The 18,022-nt window shown below is 33.6% G+C and overlaps 2 protein-coding genes across 10 annotated transcripts; both read right to left on the reverse strand.

Moving 5' to 3' along the window:
- Window positions 1–995: 995 nt before the first annotated feature.
- On the reverse strand, window positions 996–5,305 carry LOC120341934 (phosphatidylcholine transfer protein-like). The gene is made up of 5 exons (XM_039410534.2): window positions 4,895–5,305; window positions 4,223–4,337; window positions 3,707–3,786; window positions 3,192–3,384; window positions 996–2,625 (listed from the first exon to the last, which is right to left on the reverse strand). The coding sequence occupies exons 1-5, from the start codon at window positions 5,012–5,014 to the stop codon at window positions 2,483–2,485; spliced, it is 651 nt and encodes a 216-aa protein (XP_039266468.2). The 5' UTR covers window positions 5,015–5,305; the 3' UTR covers window positions 996–2,482.
- Window positions 5,306–5,626: 321 nt separating this feature from the next.
- LOC120341902 (cytoplasmic dynein 1 intermediate chain 2-like) lies at window positions 5,627–18,011 on the reverse strand. 9 transcript variants are annotated; one of them, XM_039410482.2, is made up of 17 exons: window positions 17,775–18,011; window positions 17,303–17,402; window positions 16,920–17,001; window positions 16,105–16,191; window positions 15,370–15,411; window positions 13,380–13,501; window positions 12,706–12,792; window positions 11,923–12,076; window positions 11,270–11,369; window positions 10,615–10,721; window positions 9,937–10,102; window positions 9,433–9,546; window positions 8,732–8,865; window positions 8,028–8,172; window positions 7,437–7,583; window positions 6,838–6,963; window positions 5,627–6,235 (listed from the first exon to the last, which is right to left on the reverse strand). In XM_039410482.2, the coding sequence occupies exons 1-17, from the start codon at window positions 17,865–17,867 to the stop codon at window positions 6,125–6,127; spliced, it is 1,917 nt and encodes a 638-aa protein (XP_039266416.2). In that variant the 5' UTR covers window positions 17,868–18,011; the 3' UTR covers window positions 5,627–6,124. The 9 variants fall into 9 exon arrangements, with proteins under 9 accessions (XP_039266416.2, XP_039266415.2, XP_039266422.2 ...); XM_039410481.2 differs by having other exon boundaries at window positions 15,352–15,411; XM_039410488.2 differs by lacking the exon at window positions 16,105–16,191.
- Window positions 18,012–18,022: the final 11 nt, after the last annotated feature.

Below are 18,022 nucleotides of genomic sequence, written 5' to 3' on the forward strand. Positions count from 1 at the left end.
TTTGGTTTACGTGCATTATTTTTTGGGGAAAACTCGTAGGTCGCGAAAAATCATTTAATTTAAAATGAGGCAAGGCAGCACGTCGGTAAACAATTAAAGATTGTTGCATTCAGATTATCGGAATATCACCAATAAGTCGGCACAAATAACGCTAGCTGGATAGCAAAGAGGGAAAACGCAAAAATGGTGCAATAACGAGTCCTCGCCGTGAGGTTATATTACCAACTTCTTGTCCTGAATATGCCGATTGAAATTACAGTGTTTGATGTTTACCGATTTACGGTTCTTTGCGAGCAGACGCAAGTTTAATTAAACGAGAGAGTTTTCCACGCGAGAAAAACGCTCGTCTATAATTGATAAATTAGAAACCAGAAATACAAAAATTGACGCTTGGCGCCAGAGAGGCGGAAACCGAATCCTGTTATCGGATCCCGTTGGATTCGAATACTTTGGGATTCGAATCCTCCGGATTCGGTATTCTATATTGCCCATCCCTACTTATGTGGTTTATCGTTTTTATAATTAAATTACACATAGGGGGGCACCAAAGACTTCAGTGCTTAGGGCACCAAAGAGGCTTAATCCGCCCCTGCCTTTAACGGCTATTGGGCCCATGCTCCCAGACAACTTTAGGTACTTAATACCACGACTAGGAACGAATTAAATTCCAATCTTCCAGGTGAAGGTAACAATATCTTCGTTCACTTACGACAGCATTCAATTATATAAACACATGCTATAACAACTGCACTACAATATAACGAAAAATTACCAAATACCCAAGAATTGTGCTGCATTTGCTGGCAATGACTGGATCATTGCGCAGAGGCAACGTATAAAAGACAAACAGACTGATTTTTCAGAGTCTTTCAGGGTGTTGCTGCTCGATAACCAGTTTTGTTTCCCCGCGACTCCTCTTTGTAAGTAAAGATGTGTGTTGAATATTATTTATTTTTTTTCAATTTATTTTTTACTGGATGAAAAAATAATAAACTTGACTATGACTATCTTGTAGACGAAAGCACAGTGCATAGTACAGAGAAAGGTGCTCCTGAAGTATGCGCACCGAGATGTCGCATAACCTGAACCCTAACCTGGTACACAACCAGAGTTCAGGTTGTGTGCCATCTTGGTGCGCATACTTCAGGAGGTCCCAGAGAAACAATACGTTAATTATGTACATAGCATAGTGAAAACTGTGAGTACACAATGCTCATCAATAAAATTACTACACCTCTCCTGGGAAAAGTTTTGCAGCGGTAACCCACGAAAAAGATGCCCTAATTTACTATATAATTTTTGGCATTTTGGACACCGCCACAATCATTTGGAATGGAATTAACAGTTCACTCGTGTTATACAAATGTACCTGCTTAGTTTTCTTTTATGTGTTATTAAATTTTGTGCATGAAAGGTAAGGGTAATCTAGCAAAATGAATTAGCATTGCAATATGGCGCGCTTGATACATTATTCAAATACTCAATTTTAAAAGCATGTTATAAAAACTTAATATTGAAGCAATAAAATTATCAAATGAAGGAGATCGTCAAGTTGGTGAATAGTAAGGTGATGAATATACGCAAGAATTCTTTTACAAAATAAATGAACTAACATATATATTTCTAGAATATTTGATCATTCAGATATAAAATTACACAGCAATAGTTGGGAGGTAATAACAGGAATAAAAGTAAATTCAGAACAAGCCAGACAGTCCCCGAACTGGTGATAGGACTAAAATAAAGAAAATCTGAATAAAATGATGGCCTAGCCCTAACCTGGTACACACAGTGCAAAATGTCACTCTAAAAGTCTGCTACAAGATAATCACTGAGCAAGTATATTTTTATTTCATACATTAACATTACCTTGAGCAGCGGTTTTCCAACGTTTTAGGTGGAGCGGTACCCCAATGAGACATTTCACAGGATCAGGAACCCCCAAATAGTTGAGCTGTCTTATTATTATTCGGTTATAACATTATACATATGTTAATATAGATCAGTGGTTTCAACCTTTTTTAGTGTCATAGCCAAATTTTAAAACCTCAAAGTTGTAAGGAGCTGCCTAAAAATCAACATAAAATAAAATAGCAAAAAAAACTCAAGTATGTATTTTAAAATAACAACATCAACAAATCTCAGGGTAAAAAGGCGAGTGAGAATCACTGATACTTTCGGACTTGAATGAAAGCTCGTAAAACTTCCGGACTGTATTGGCGAAACCCCGATTGAAACCACTGTCCCATAGTTTCAAACTTGGAAAGATTTTGTACAGACGACAAATATATAAAAACAGAAAAGCAAAATTGAAATATAGAAGAAACAGTAACTAATAAAATATAATGAAATTTAGTACTCCATAAATAATTCAACAAAAGTACTCAAGAATTCATTGATTATAAGATTTAACTAAGAGGTGTGAATGATAATTCTTTTTACATAATATCATCAGTAGAGTCATGAAATTGTATGGAAAAATTCACAATCCATTTAAATAAGTTTTATACCCATTGCAGGCAGTTTCCATTGTGCTTAAAAAATCTGGAACACCACTCTTTGCTGCCCAGTTTATGAGCCAAGTTGGAATGCTTCCTTTTGGATTATCATAGTAGTGCATAAAAGCTGTAAAATGAAAAATTTAAGCTAAGCATCGAACCAATACTGCCAGAGTTGCTTTTGATTTGAAAGTGAAACTGCCACAATTTTTAATTTTGATGCCATCATCGCACAAAAAAACAAATCAAATAGAGGCTAGACATTTTTGAAATATATAAAAGTATAGTCTTCTAGCGAACAATACAATCTTTAACCATTGAAAATTTCGAAGCAATCGCTCCAGTAGTTAATGTGAAAAGCTATTTTTTCACAACGAGAAGAGAAAGAAAAGAAATAGTAACATAATGATTATTAACAACAACAAAACGATCCATAGGTCCACTTTGTGTCCAACAAGAGAGCAATGCTCCGATATATATCCTATAAAAGTCAATTAATATCCTTCCAGCACTGAAAATTTGAATCCAATTAAGCCGTTAGTCCCACCAATTTAGCAAAACGATACAAATGTACTCTTTGGTCCAATTATGATGAGAACCGATTCTTCAACAACATATGCAACAAAACTGCTTATTTAGGGAAGATATAGTACGCAGAGTAGCTGCTGAGTGCCAACTAAAACTAATAAATACCTCTTGTTCCACCATTATCACTGTTGGTTATAGCAATTCCTTGAACAAAATCATCAACTCTTATAACACCACTTTTTTCTTTAACATTCGATGAATCTGTAAGATCTTCTTTCTTAGCTGATTGTCCTAATACTACGTAAACAGTGTTGCCTTTGGCATTCGTTAAAACCTTCTTTTGCCTCACATAGAGATACTGGAAGCATTAGTAGAATTGTTGAGAAACGATAAGAACAAGTCATATGTTCTCTAGTGAAAACCATGCAGAAGTAGTATGCAAAAACATTATTTATGATAGGCCTATTACTATTCTGCAGAGAGAAGCGCAGGACTTCAAATTTTTTCATTCATTAAAAGAAGAGATCTTTCTTTTCTTTCTCAACAATTCTGGCATCAAAAATGCTATATCATATGATTAAGGCCTAATTATAGGTTTTCTGAGGGTAACAAATAATGGCATATGCTTATTTGACAAGCTTATGAATAAAATCCTATATTTCCTTTAAAAAAAAGGATACATCACGGTGTGACATTGGCCATGGGTAAGCAACTTGCCAATACACAATTTGTGGTTCTTCCTCACACATATACCTGAGATCTGTGACAAAAATATATTTATAAAAAAATCAAAGAGTAAAGAAAAATTACATGTCGCGAACCTCTGAAATTGGATACAACACGTGCAAAGAAGAATTTTTTAATCATAAGTAACCATATAAATTTATGTGATAGTCAGGAAATTTACCATAAACAAGGCCATAGATAAGCATGTATACACAGGAGTCTTCTACAGAGTTTGAAATTTTTCCATAAAACTGAAACATATACTGTGTGAGGTGGTCGACAAGAGTATTGAACAAAAGAGTTAACAGTCAACATCAACATACATGTCTGTGATGATGTGAATGTCATCAAATAATTCTAATCAAATCGTATTATCAAATTTCAACCTTAAATAAATTCTGACTGGTCATTGATATCAATTCACAGACATCAAAACACGGACACGTTAAGAATGAAGATGCAAATCTTACCAGCAGCATAACTGTCCCACACTTTCCTGTATTTCAAATCCATGTAAACATCTGCACATATTTGTGGATCAACATTTATCTCACCAATCACTTTATATTGGTATAAACCAGATTCCTGTTGAGGAATATTGAACTTTAGTTAATAATATATAGTAATAGCAATTTCAAGTTTAAATGAGAATATTGATTGAATTCCTTCATTTCAGATGAAGTAGTGCTTGATGTTGATGAAGTATGAAACATATTACTATACTCCTCAATGATGATTTGTTGTCACCAAAAGTTCATGCATACTTATTACTGTATTAATATATATCATAAACCCAGAATTCTGAAATTTGATTTGAATCAGCTCTTATGTAACATATTCACATACAAACTACTAGAGTTCTGTGTATTTGTAGAGTTCTATATTTGTTACAGAATAATTTATTTCCATCAATCCAAATTGAACTACTCTATTAACTCTGTAACTACTAACACATGAGTTATTACTTAACGTATAATAAAATTCTGCTACAAACTTTAAGAAAAAGGTATGCTAATTGAGATTATGGGAATTCTCGAGTGGTTTAGGCTATTTTGTTTAAACCAAAATCGTTTTACATATAACTGGTGTTCGGATTTGAAAAAATATGCCACCAAATGACAATTTACAGTCATTGTGCTCACCTCCGAGTATTTCCTGTAAACTTTCACGCCATGACTTTCTACAAAAAACTCGTAATCACTCAATTCCGGGTTTTCTAACTCCTTCATTGTCTTGATAAATTCATCTTCAGAAAATCCCATTTTTGACGTCGCCGATTCAAAGCAAGGCTAATCCAACGTCGGAAGTCCGTCAGAATACAGAAATAATTGTTTCATTTTGGACCCTGCTTAAAATGTGAATGTAGCGCCGGTGAAAATATGAACACATTGGGTATATTGTTGCTAACTCTCCAGCTGCGAAGAATCAACATCGTACAGAATAGGTGGAAAAAAAGTTAACCTTCTCGATTTTATATTACTTATGATGACAATCTTCGTAGAAAACACGGCCCTGTTTTCTCGTCATATGTGCGCTGTTGGTATTGTCTTTATATTTTATCATTACCAGACCAATGGACATAAGTACAAAAAACTGACCTTCTGGCAAAACTTCATGACAGCTAGTCATACACACAGGGTAATTAACCTCCCTGGACCTATTTGAAGGATGACAAATACAAGACCATATCTGGTGATCCGAACTTAACGCTGCAACCATGCTGATGGAAGCAACAGCACATTTCGTATCCCATACACTACAGAGTACCTCACCGATAACTCGGGCTGTATACTGAATCAAAAAAAATATATATATACCCACTGCTTAATCTTATCTTTCCCAGTAACGATGTAATCTCATCTAAGACAAATGAATGTTTGTTCGACGTAAAGATTTAGTACTATTCAGAGCAATATAGTAAATGTGCACATAGTGCATGCAGCACAATATATGTAACAACGCAAAAATTGTATAGTTGGCAACACAGGCACCAACAGAATATAAATTGATTACGACACCACAATTGGTACTGATTCAAAAACAAGAACAAATTCATTGCTTAGAGTTGAATCCACTTATGCATGTTGTGATTATAACTATTCCAGGAGAAATACTGGGTCATTTGGTGTTGATTTTCAGTCATAGTAAGTACAAGCATACTAGAAAAAGATGGGAAAAAAGACCGCCAATAAATTAGAGATGAACTTAATTTGGTGAGAACAATAATCCATTACCAACTTCTATAGTTTGATAATTAGTTGAACATAAGTGGTATCGATTATTAAGTTCATCCTACAAACATGGTATAAAGCTAAGAAGAAGAATGCTTGGTGTATTTCCATTTCGCACAAATAAACTTGGTGAATCGTATTTCATAGATGTCTTGACATTAAAGTTTCTTCCTCATCAGCTTCATTACTTTTTATATCAGCCAAAGTACGAACGAATCTGGACCATTCATCATTTCTAGGAGATGCAATTTGCTGTAAAAGAAATATGCAAAATCACATCGGCCTTGAATCACCGAAAATATTGAAATTTAGAGTCGAAATCAAGTAGCAATACACTTTATAAAACAAATGCAGTTTTTAAATTTTTATCATCAGGAACTTTTCACACAACAACAACACTCCAGGTCATGAAGATCATAAGATTAACTCAATGAGTTAATAATGGTGCTACTGATTACTGATTAAACTTTGTGGAAAGCACCGGTTAAATTCACACAATGAACTGATGTGGCTAGTTGGCTATTTCCGAGATGATCGATCACAAGGTGGTATTCAAAACTGCTGGTTGACGGGCCTGCTGCGGGCACCGCCAAATAAGTCTAAGCATCTGGGCTACTGGACTCGCTAATAAGATATTCTCATACAAGAACAGAAAAGATGCCCTATTTCGTAACCCAAGTAGCCCAAATTTAGACCTTCCTCTCTTTTTAAGATTAAAAAGAAAAATTCATTGTATCATTATAACATTAATTTTGTACACAAGGTATTTCCATGTCCTGAAGATTAATTAGACTCAAACTCAATAATGAAAAATACTCTGATCGTTCTATGTCATTCAAAAATATTATACATACTTCTCCAACATCATATACATGAATTCTTCCTACTTCATCACCGGCAGCTATTTGCGTTCCAGCAGGATTCCAACGAATTTCATTTATAGCAGAATTATTGTCTGTCATCACAGAAACAGCAGGTACCTGATAATGATAAATTGATGAAAAGCAACAATTTAAAATATATTTTATCTGTTGATATCCTGAAATCCTCGAAAAAGTCTGCCAAAAATGAGAAATGCAGTGAATTATTCGGTTTTTAGCTCTTTGGCAAAAAATAGCCGCGATGCAAAATAGTTGATCAAAAATAAATATGTGTGAATAAGCGGCCGATTTTCTAATGAGTTGTAGACCTGTGCTATTGAAATTCGACTGTTCATAAATAGAAATCCCACATAAAACATTGGAGAAATCTCTTCAAAGCCTATGTACTGGTTCCTGTTGTTTGCGCACTGGTTGTTTCCACCCAATCCCACCCACGCTGGAACAATATCAAGGGCTATACCAATAAGAAAGATTTTGGGCGCTATTCCTCACCCACAAATCTCCAATAACTAAACTTTCAGAAAAAGTTAGCTGCATGCAAAAAAATTATTTTAACGACACAAACGTCATACCTCAATATCGGTATTCAAATTCCACAGGTCAATTCTCCCTGATGCATCAGCGCTTGCAAACATGGAAGGATGAGCTGGAGACCAAGCAACATCCATTACATAATCATTGTTGTCTTCAAATGAATGAAGACATTTTCTAGTTCCATTCTGGAAGGTAATTATATAAACTTGGATAATTAAAACATAAAGAGAAAAATTAACATCTTAATATTCTCAATTTGAGCACATATGGCTTAGGCCTATCTCATACCTACAAAACTATGTCATACTTTTCGCTCATGGTCATTTATTAGGACAGGATATGATTTACAGATTTATCCCAGGGGAGACGATAGTCTGGTGAGGCGGCTTAATCAAATGGCGAACCACGGCCTCACCAGTCCATGTCGGATATGGGAGTAGTTAGCCAGTTATATGCCTCAGATGCATGGTCTCGATGCTGGCGGAAGCTGTAACCGACCGGCGCTTACGTGAACCTAAGGCGACGAGGAGTCCAGCAATCCTCTTGCAAATAATTATCCACCACGGGAATCAAACTGTGCAGTGGCGAGCATATCCCTAACACTCAGCAAAAATGTATCCATCACATACCTTCAGTGACCATAGTTTTACAGTCCAGTCAAAAGAGGATGTGAGGAAAAGATGAGAAAAATCGAGCTGACCAGTAGCACAATGAAAATCAACTCCTGTTACTGGTCCAAAGTGACCATCGAAAGCGTCACTTATTCCTGTTTTGCTGAAGAAAAAAATAGATAAATAGAACACATCAGTACATAATCAGGTAAGAACAAGCTGTAGACCACATGCATATATTATTCTGTGCCATATAAAATGTACTATTCAGTAATTATTAATGAAGTATCAAGCTTGCAGCCAGTCGTGGTAAAAATCCAATGATTTAAAATTCTGCATACATTCTGGAGAAAAATTTATTTGAGCATTGCAACAATAATAAAGACATACAATAACATACGAAAAGTTTTTCGTTAAAGAATGGGGGAAGCGATACGACCATACGGTCATCAGAGTAACCGCCCTCCATATTTTAATTATGTATATGAGACTGACAGTTGGTGAATAGTGTGAAAAAAGTGTTAACTGTTGCAGAGTTGTTATCTACGGGATATTTCCAGGTTTGGCTATATAATTATTTGAGCTATGTACCCAATTCGGTATCGTATTATAGGATATTGATCTGGGGTTCGAACACTTTTGGATTTTCGAACCCTTAAACACTTTTGGATTTTTTTTTATTGCTCGTCTTTCTTTACAAAGAAGAAAAGGTTAAAACTAACCTCCCGTGTCTACAGGCAGAATACACAGATCCATCTTCTGCACCAACAGCAAAATTGTTAACATTATTAGGCTGAAAAGCCATACAAGTCACAGCAACAGCTTTTGATTGTTTGTGCTGCAATTCCATAGTATCCTGAAAAATGTGTAGAAACATAAAATAAATGAAAAACAAACAGGTCCACATAAAAATGTGAATTGCTGACATTTTTCGGTTTTAGTTTTCATTCCAGATTTTTTTTGAGCTGTAAACACTAGTGTATGCAGGTTACATTCCTTATTTCCAGGCTAGACTAAGGAAAAATTACAGTGGTTTGATGAATTCTTCCCTTCGCCCATTTTAGAACTCTTTATTCCTCCTCCAATATGCATAAAACTCAGTTTCTGTTATTTGTTCAATCTTTAATGGATTTTTAGTGGCATTTGGATAGTTCATGTGTCCAACAATATTAGTGAAATACATCCTATAGAAATTAATATTTTCTCCCAAAACAACAAAATTCCGTGCTAGGAATTCCTTCAGCCGGAAATTTGATGATATATCATACATACTGAACTAACATGTACTAACTAGGGATTAACATTAATTAGGGATAGAATTAAGGAGACTAACATTGGGGATTAGGCTCTTGAGAAATTTTTGTTATATTTTTATTTTTTTACAAAACAGGTATTAATTACTCCAATTGGCGACAGGACATACCTGTGGTTGGGTCAACATGTCTAAACTCCACGAACACATTTTTCCATCATTTGAAATTGAAATTAAATTATGAGCATTTTGTGTTCCAACCACATCAACACAGAAAACTGGATGCTGGAAAAATAAAAATAATCATTAAATATTGTGATATTTGATAATATATAAATATTTTGCAGCTTTAGCTAGCTGTGGCATCAGCATAACAAGAATGCCTCGCATATATGATGCTTAATTAGAATACCTAACTAACACAGTGAAACCAAAGTTTGAAGTTGATTTCGTAAACATAGTGCAAAATGTGATAGCCAGTGGTTAAAAGCGATGGACGTAACTATGTCGGCATCTCATGGTAAAAATATCTGATTCAAATCCCTGCTATCAACCTCCCCCAGTGTAATAAATTGTGTCTGCTTGTACAGTAAAGAGTCTTGTTCAGAGAGAAAGGCATAAACATAAACACATATTAACATTTGAACTTGACTGAAGACAGAGAAAATTTCTTACTGTATGAGCAGAAGCTGAAAGTTTACTTCGTTGTGCCGGAGTTCGTTTCTTCGTTCTATTATCCCATAATACAATCTGACCACTGTAAGTTCCTCCTACTACAAGGTTGGGATGGAATTTGGCAAAACAAGCTGCTGTTACTGCTGACTGGCAGTGAAAAATATACCTGTAGAAGTCGGTGATAAATAATTGCAATATATGTAGATGAATTATCAGAAAATGCAGTCAGATAAATATAAACTTCACAGGAATTGATTTGCTGTAATTTTTTTTATACATTTTATATACCAGTATGTTAAAAACATTGAACCAAACCCCCAATAATAGAAGAGCTTCAAGGTGGCTGCAATTACATGAAAGAGTTTAAATGGCCCGGGTGAATGCTAGTTAGAGAGAAATTCCTAAGAAGCAGTTCTTACTTTGAAAATAGAGATATCTAGTCTTGCGCTGATTTTTAAAGCCCATTTTAAAAACAATGAGGGCAGGAATAAAAAGTGCTAGCTGAAGTGTCATACAATGCAGAAATAGGAGTCGAGACTATTCTAAAAATTCAGATTTCAAATTATTCATTTTATTATCTCAAACAGAAATGAGGTTTTTGCAATCCTTTGATATGTCCACATCAGAACCAATGATTGCCTACAATAACACAAAAAAGATATTTAGGGTGTCACTTACTCAGGACTAGCTGTTTTATATTTACTATTCCACACAAGTGCAACACCATCAGGTTCATAAGGTGCATCTTCATTAGAACTGTATGATGCAACACATAGTTCTGGATACTGAAAATAATGAAGCAGATATTATAAAAAAAAAAAAAAAAAAAAAAAATTGCAAATTGAAGATAAAGTTCTAGGTTTACAGAACTGTTTGCATTCAACAACCACCATTAATTAAGATCAAATTATACCATCTTATGATATATTCATTGATCTTCTTATAGAGGGTGTGTATTCAAAAGTCCAGAATTATAAACATTACCACTCTGTTATCAGTCAGTTGCAATAATGAGAAACAATAAAACATTTGGAATAAATAAGACGAAAAAAATTGGGGGTTAATTAATTGATTAACATTTAAAAAAAGACCTGAAGAATACAGGTATTTTTTTCATTTACCATATTTTTATCAACGCAATGTTATTATTATTATTTCACCAAGTTGTGTAAAGGGGCTGAAACTTATGGGCAGGGAAATATTCACTTGGTTGACACAGACAGTCAACGAACTAGTTATAGAACTAAAATAAGGAAAATCTGAATAAAATTATGGCCTAACCCTAACCTGGCACACATACTAGGGGAGTACCGAAATAAGTGTACTATAATACCTGTGTGCTCCAATCCAAGCAAGTAACTAGTCTATGCCTCGACCATCTTTCATCTGAGAATACGCGATTCAGAGCGAGTTTGGCCCCTTTGTCTGCCTCACTAAATGAAAAAGAGAGAAGAAGATAATCGATCAATCACATACAGATGAATTATTTATAATGTAGAAAGATGTTATATGCATAAAAATTTGTGAAAAACAACTTCAAATTGACGACTATGAAATCCTGGTATTTTTCAAACTTCTTTTTAATTATATATCACCAATGCAAAGTTAGATTATGTATTTAAAATACCGGTATATGTTATGAGGGAAAACATATGTTTGATTTTTAAACTCCTGTCACTAAAACATTTCGGTAAATATCACTGCAATTATTATTATTAGATATCATTAAAGGGCACCTATTTATTTTTTGAAATTAAAACATTTGCCCGTTTGTCTTGAAACCCTCAATATATCATATAAAACACTAACGTTTCAGTATTGAGGTGGTAAAACCATGAATATCAAAAAAATTTGGACGATGATATAGAAGTAAAATATTTCATAATCGAATGCATCATCCTGATATGTAATTCTATTCTGCCCAAGAAATACATTAGCTGGAAAGATAAAACTGACAGGTGGAAATAACTGTTATTTCCAACAGACCTTTCTTCATCTTGTTGTAAATTGTATTCAGTAAATAAATCAATTTTATGTGTGAGGGCTCTCTCCATAAATCTTGATGTACGATTTAAAAACGATAAATATTCTTCAGAATTTTCGATTGTGCATTTTTCCTCTTCTGTAAGCTCTCGAGTATCTTAAAGTGTAAAAATTAATTTTTTCATAAAAATTCAATTAGCCCTCGATACAAATCGTTTTACTACAACATAAATATAAGAAAAACAGCAAGAATAAATTTTTTATGAAAATGCAAAAATCTTAGATTAATTGATATTTTATGAAATTCCAGTGCAAAAATGACAAAAATAAAAATTCAAAGGTTTATGTCTATTCTATATTGATTGGAATAGGGATTAATATTCCCAATCACCATCTGAAGGCCTACTTAGAGGGATAACATAGAGGTAACTACGGTAATTTTGTTCGCCTACTTTACATTAAGTTGTGTAAGGGACTAAAGCCAATGGCAGGGGTATATTCAATTGGTTAACACTGACAGTCCCTGAACTCGTAACAGAACTAAAATAAGGAAAATTGTAATAAAATTATGTACTAATCCTAACCTGATACACATACCACGGGAGTACAGGATATTGCATATGAACAAAGGTTTTGATTTTTATAGCAACTACACAATTTACCGTATGTTTTGTATTATTACATATCATCTTAAAACATCACAAAAAATGCAAAAATATCATCTGAGTTCACTAAGTGTGGGTATTCAGGGTACGATAAGATGCAATGAAGTGAACATGCCGGTACCTTCTTCTTCTTTTTCTTCATCATCGTCAGCTAATTTATCTTCCAGAACAATATTGTTCTTTTCCTCGTCTTGTTTTTCATCTTCGTCTTTTATTAAATAAAAAAAAAATACTTCAATCAAGTATTGTTACATGCAAATTTTTAGAAAAATATATAAAACTCTTTCATTAGAAAAATTGAAGAAAATAGTTTAGATTAATGCTTCTTTGGACAAGTTCACCAAATTCAGATTACGTTATAGAACAGAAACTTCAGCAGATAACATGATTTCGCTTTATGCTTGAGATGTCGTGATACCCAAAATATATAGTCATGTGAAATTTGCATTTCTTTTCATAATAATTCAAGTTGCAATTGTTAATTAATACAGGAATAAATTGGTTTATGAAGTTCATTTCAATTATCAACTGATAAATTATTTATATTAGGAGTAAATACTATTTCAATTTGTGATACAAGAATTGGATGCGGTTGTGTGATCTTAGTCATTTAGGGTTATGGTTAGGAACTGAATCCCACACCAAAGTGGCACCAAAAATTATTTAAAAAGTAGTAATGCTTAAAATTTCTGGGAAACTAAAAACATTATTTGAAATATAATTTCACAAGAAGGTAATGATAGGAAATGTCACATCACACCACATGTGAGAAAACTATTGAAACATTAACTGTACCATCAGATTGTTGCTGTTGTTGAACTGGAGTTTGGGTTTCTTTCGCATAGGTGACAGTTTCTTTTGGTGCAATCGAAGTCACTGTGATTTTACTGAGCTCAAGTTTAGCATGTTTCCGAGGCCTAAACATTGAAGAAATCATTAAAAGAAGAAACGGGTAGAATATCACATTAATATTTGTGTCACTCAACCCAAAGACTTAACAGAGAGCTCTTAAAATAATACTTTGAAAAACAGTGTCAAAAGTGTCAAAGTCAATGAAATATTAGCATTTTCATAATGGGTTTCTTCAAGCAAGTTTGAGCTGTTTAGGAACCACAAAAACAAGAATGGAACACAGCTGCAAATGAATAATTAATTTAATGTGAATATTTGCAGCCAAAGGATCATATCTTATACAGCATAGCATCCATCATCAAAATCTTGATGACAAAGATCAGAATATCGTTCGCCATAAATTTACGGCGGCTTACGTAGAGTAGACTAAATCAAGTTGGGTCATTTTTCAAAATAAGCATAGTAAAGAACCAGTGTATATGTAGATATTGTAGCTAGATTCACATAAAAACAATACTCTAGTAATAAATTATGCAAAATAGCAACACCCCAAAAACTAAACATCACTACAATGCTATATAACCGCACACCAATTCACAGCAAATCCAATACTCAAGCACAGAAATGACAGAATGTAACAACGTATTGTTGCCCCTACACCAACCATTTCAAAAGAGGATCGAGATTAAATACAACAATTTTCGGAATAATTCCCTTTAATTCTAAGAAACTTATAATAAATTTAATTTTAGACATGTAGTTCATTTAATTATTATTATTAATTAGTTAATATTATAAAACCTTTACCATAGTAAAAAGGAGAGTTAGAATAGCTATTTTATATTGTATGTACCATGTGTGAAAACTGCAGAAAGAGCTTTAAAGAGACTTGAAACAAATAATCTTGTAATACTAATGCATTGTAATAATATTCATCGGTAAATAATACAGAATATAAAAATATCCATCTTTGCACTACCGTGTAATAGTAAAAATGAAACAATTAGGGCTGGGAATGGTTAACCGGTTTCAGATGGTTAACGGTTACGATTTATTTTAACCGTTAACTGACATCTCAGGTACAAATCATCTTCATACCGTACAATTTCTTCAAATATGATTACGTCATCGTAAATTTATCTCTTGTGGCATTTAATTCAAAAGAATATTACTAACTGTGTGGGTAAAGACTCAATAAGTGTGAAAAATAATGGAAGTACCAAGATTGCTGATTTTAGAAATTTGACAATGATGAATTCAGAATCAGTTTTCGTTCGATTTCGAAATATATTGTTCACGATTTCATTGCAAAATCGGATATTCAATGTCATACAACAAGTGCGCAGTTGATGCCGTTTTTCTTTATGATATATATCTCGAAGTAAAATTTGCACATCGAACACTGATAATTTGTCACATAAATGACGTTTAACAACGGAATCAGGTTTTCTAAAATACTTCAACACGCCCGAACCACGCTGCCTATCTCTTGAAGCAGAGCAATCATGAAACTATCTCGATTCGTGAATAATTTTAATGAGCGAAACCGGGATACGAACACGCGAAATTGCTTTATAAGCATTGTGATGTAACAAGCTGAAATTATAAATTATTACGTCAAACGGCATGCGACGGTTAACCGGTTAACGGTTAAAGTGTTTTCCCTGAAATTCCCAGCCCTAGAAACAATCCATTGCTCTTCCCTATTATTAAGCACAGAACTTCAACTTATATTTCATTCATAACTTGAAATCACCTCATTGCTTCTCTTAATACAATGAACTCGAAAATTTCAATTACTGAAGACACAGTTGATGACAAGGATTCTTTTCCATGTACCCATGCAGTGTATACAACACCTATTATGACAACACCCAAATGTGTAGAAAACATTTCGTGCAAATTCTAAGTGTACCATGACATGATATTGTACCCTTGCAGTTCGACAAGACTTGCATCCTGATCCCAATCCAGACTGGTTTTGCACCTCGTTGTCGAGTTGCGATCGGGAAATGCAATATGAAGAAATTGCAACAATCCACGATTTGAGAATGAGAAGCGTTTGATAAAAAGAAAGAACACAACTGCACTCAAGTTATGAAAAAATCATTGTTGACTTTACATGATTGAAAAAATGTACTTATATTTTGGGATCCATACCAAAACATGGCCAAAATCATGTTTATTTATATAAATCATAATATAACATTATGAGGTGCCTAAATAATGCAGGATTTCCACATCAACATTATTATTCTCAACATAATAAAGTGTTCAGAGCCTCAGAGGACACATTAAAAGTCATTCTGAATCATGCCGAATTGAGGAAAATTGTAAAATTGGATATGAAAATCCGATGCCAAAAACCAATACAGTATATGAAATATGAATATAGCTGATTTTGTGTATCACGATGGTTGTGTATCACTTGGTCCAATTTTATACAAAATGCTTATTCTCTAAATAGCTCAGATAGGTATATGATAATTAACACAAAATATCTGTAGGTTTCCTTAAGCAGATATGGCCATCACATGATTAAGCAATCTATCTTTCTATCTTTACTAACTATCTCTGCAACATGTATAATAAATATGACATGGTTTTTCAAACATAAGCCGTGCTATGGCAGCTATGCTACTTTGAAGCGGGTCTTTATGTCTATTACCCAGATGTTTTCAAGCTGAACGATACTTGCTCAGTATGACAGATATCTTTTTCTTGACACTCCCAGTCACCATATTGAGCAACAGTTCTAAGTGAGACAATATTATATATATATACAACAATTATTTACAATTGAGGCAGCTTCAAATCTCTGATATATCGCTTAACAGTAGGCAATATTTTATAAAAAAAAAAAAAATCGGTTAGTGAACTCATTAATTTAGTACACAAATTCTTAGTATAATAACTTTTTCCAATATGTGAAACATTGTGTCAAAAACACACACTATTTTAACTATTTTCAAACGGAATCACACAAAATATATTATTAAAGCGAGAAATTGTTAAAATTAGTGTTACATTAAAATTATCAATTCCATTCAAAAACTATTGGTTACGAGTTAATAATAAACTCATAAATTCGGCACAAGACACCTTTTGAAAATTTGAGTCCTTCGTGAATAACCATGCCTAAAAATTAAGGGAATTAATCATACCATTGACAAACTAATCTAACTAACAATTGCAAAATTGGGTTCAAATAAATTCATAAGCAATACTTCTTATTAATTACAATACACATTTGATATTGACAATGGATTAGAAACGGGTTTTAAATTTATCATAAGTGCATACGCCTATAACAGACAGTGCAAATCCAAGAACCTTATATTTCTGTTCAAGCATTATTTTTACAAATATAATGCGTGAGAGATTGGAACAATGCCTAATTGAGTGCATATAATTAATTGACAAGACATTTTAGGCCTTGATTATAAATCTAAGCATTAGCTTAATGTTTCATGAAAAAGTTACCTTGGTTTTCCACCGTCTTGTTCTGTAGTCGATGCAGCTGGAACAGCGGGAGATTTGGACGGAGACTTCGGAGCAGCAGCAACTAATTGTATAAAAATTCAAAATGACAATATAGAATTTGTATCTTCCTCGTTTGGAGATTAATTTGAGGCTGAGGCTAAGCATGAACTCTATTTTTTATTTATAAATCATCTGCAAATTTGCATTTGGATCATTCGCAATTTTTTGTAAGTCAAACGAAAGAATGATTTTTTATAGCGGGTCATGCTCGAAATCTGAAAAAAGTTTAATTTTTGAATGCATGATTTTCAAATCATTTTCTATGCGACATTCTTGAAGATATTCATATAAATAGATAGTGAGGATGTTTTCAGAGATCTCACCTAATGATGTATCGGAAATGCCAATATCACGAAGCAAACTCTCAGCATCTTTTCTTTTTTGTTCCAAGTCTGATGATACCACCACTTTTTTTTCTTCCTCCTGTGAATTAAAAATATTAATATTATGATTGCTAAATTTAGAAGTTGTCTAATGATTCAAAATGAAATTTTAATGTCTCATGGTAGATACCCAGTCTCGCTAGGTTCAATATATTGTTTTGAGAAATATTGTACATTGATTAGTTTCCACATTACTACATGTTCATTACTCCTCCTTCAGAAAACTATGCAATTGCAACATGGAAATAGTGTTTAAATTTTATGTTCAACATTAGCTCCAGTCTGCCAGTGAAATAAATATCAATTTATAGAATATGCATTTATGGTCTATGCATGAATTCATATTTTTCATTCAGATATAAACAGTCCGTAGTGAAATTTAATTTTTTTTATTTCTGTATTTAGTATTTACCTCTTTCTTCTTGCGAAGTTTGTCGGCGCGAATTTGGGCAAGCCACGCCTTTTTTCTTTCCAATTCTGCCTTTCGATCCGATTTTTCAGACATTGTTCTGAAGTCAAATATTCCTGTCGCACTACTAGAGCATTCCCAGTAGTTTAAATATTAGTCCAAGGTTCCCCAAGCTGCTGTTATGCGAACAACAAAATCAAAAAACGGAAAACTATCTGACTGCAAATCGAATAAAGTGCCCGTCTGCGACG

The sequence above is a fragment of the Styela clava genome, chromosome 3 (genome assembly GCF_964204865.1).
Source record: "Styela clava chromosome 3, kaStyClav1.hap1.2, whole genome shotgun sequence".
In the NCBI taxonomy this organism is placed as follows: Eukaryota; Metazoa; Chordata; class Ascidiacea; order Stolidobranchia; family Styelidae; genus Styela; species Styela clava.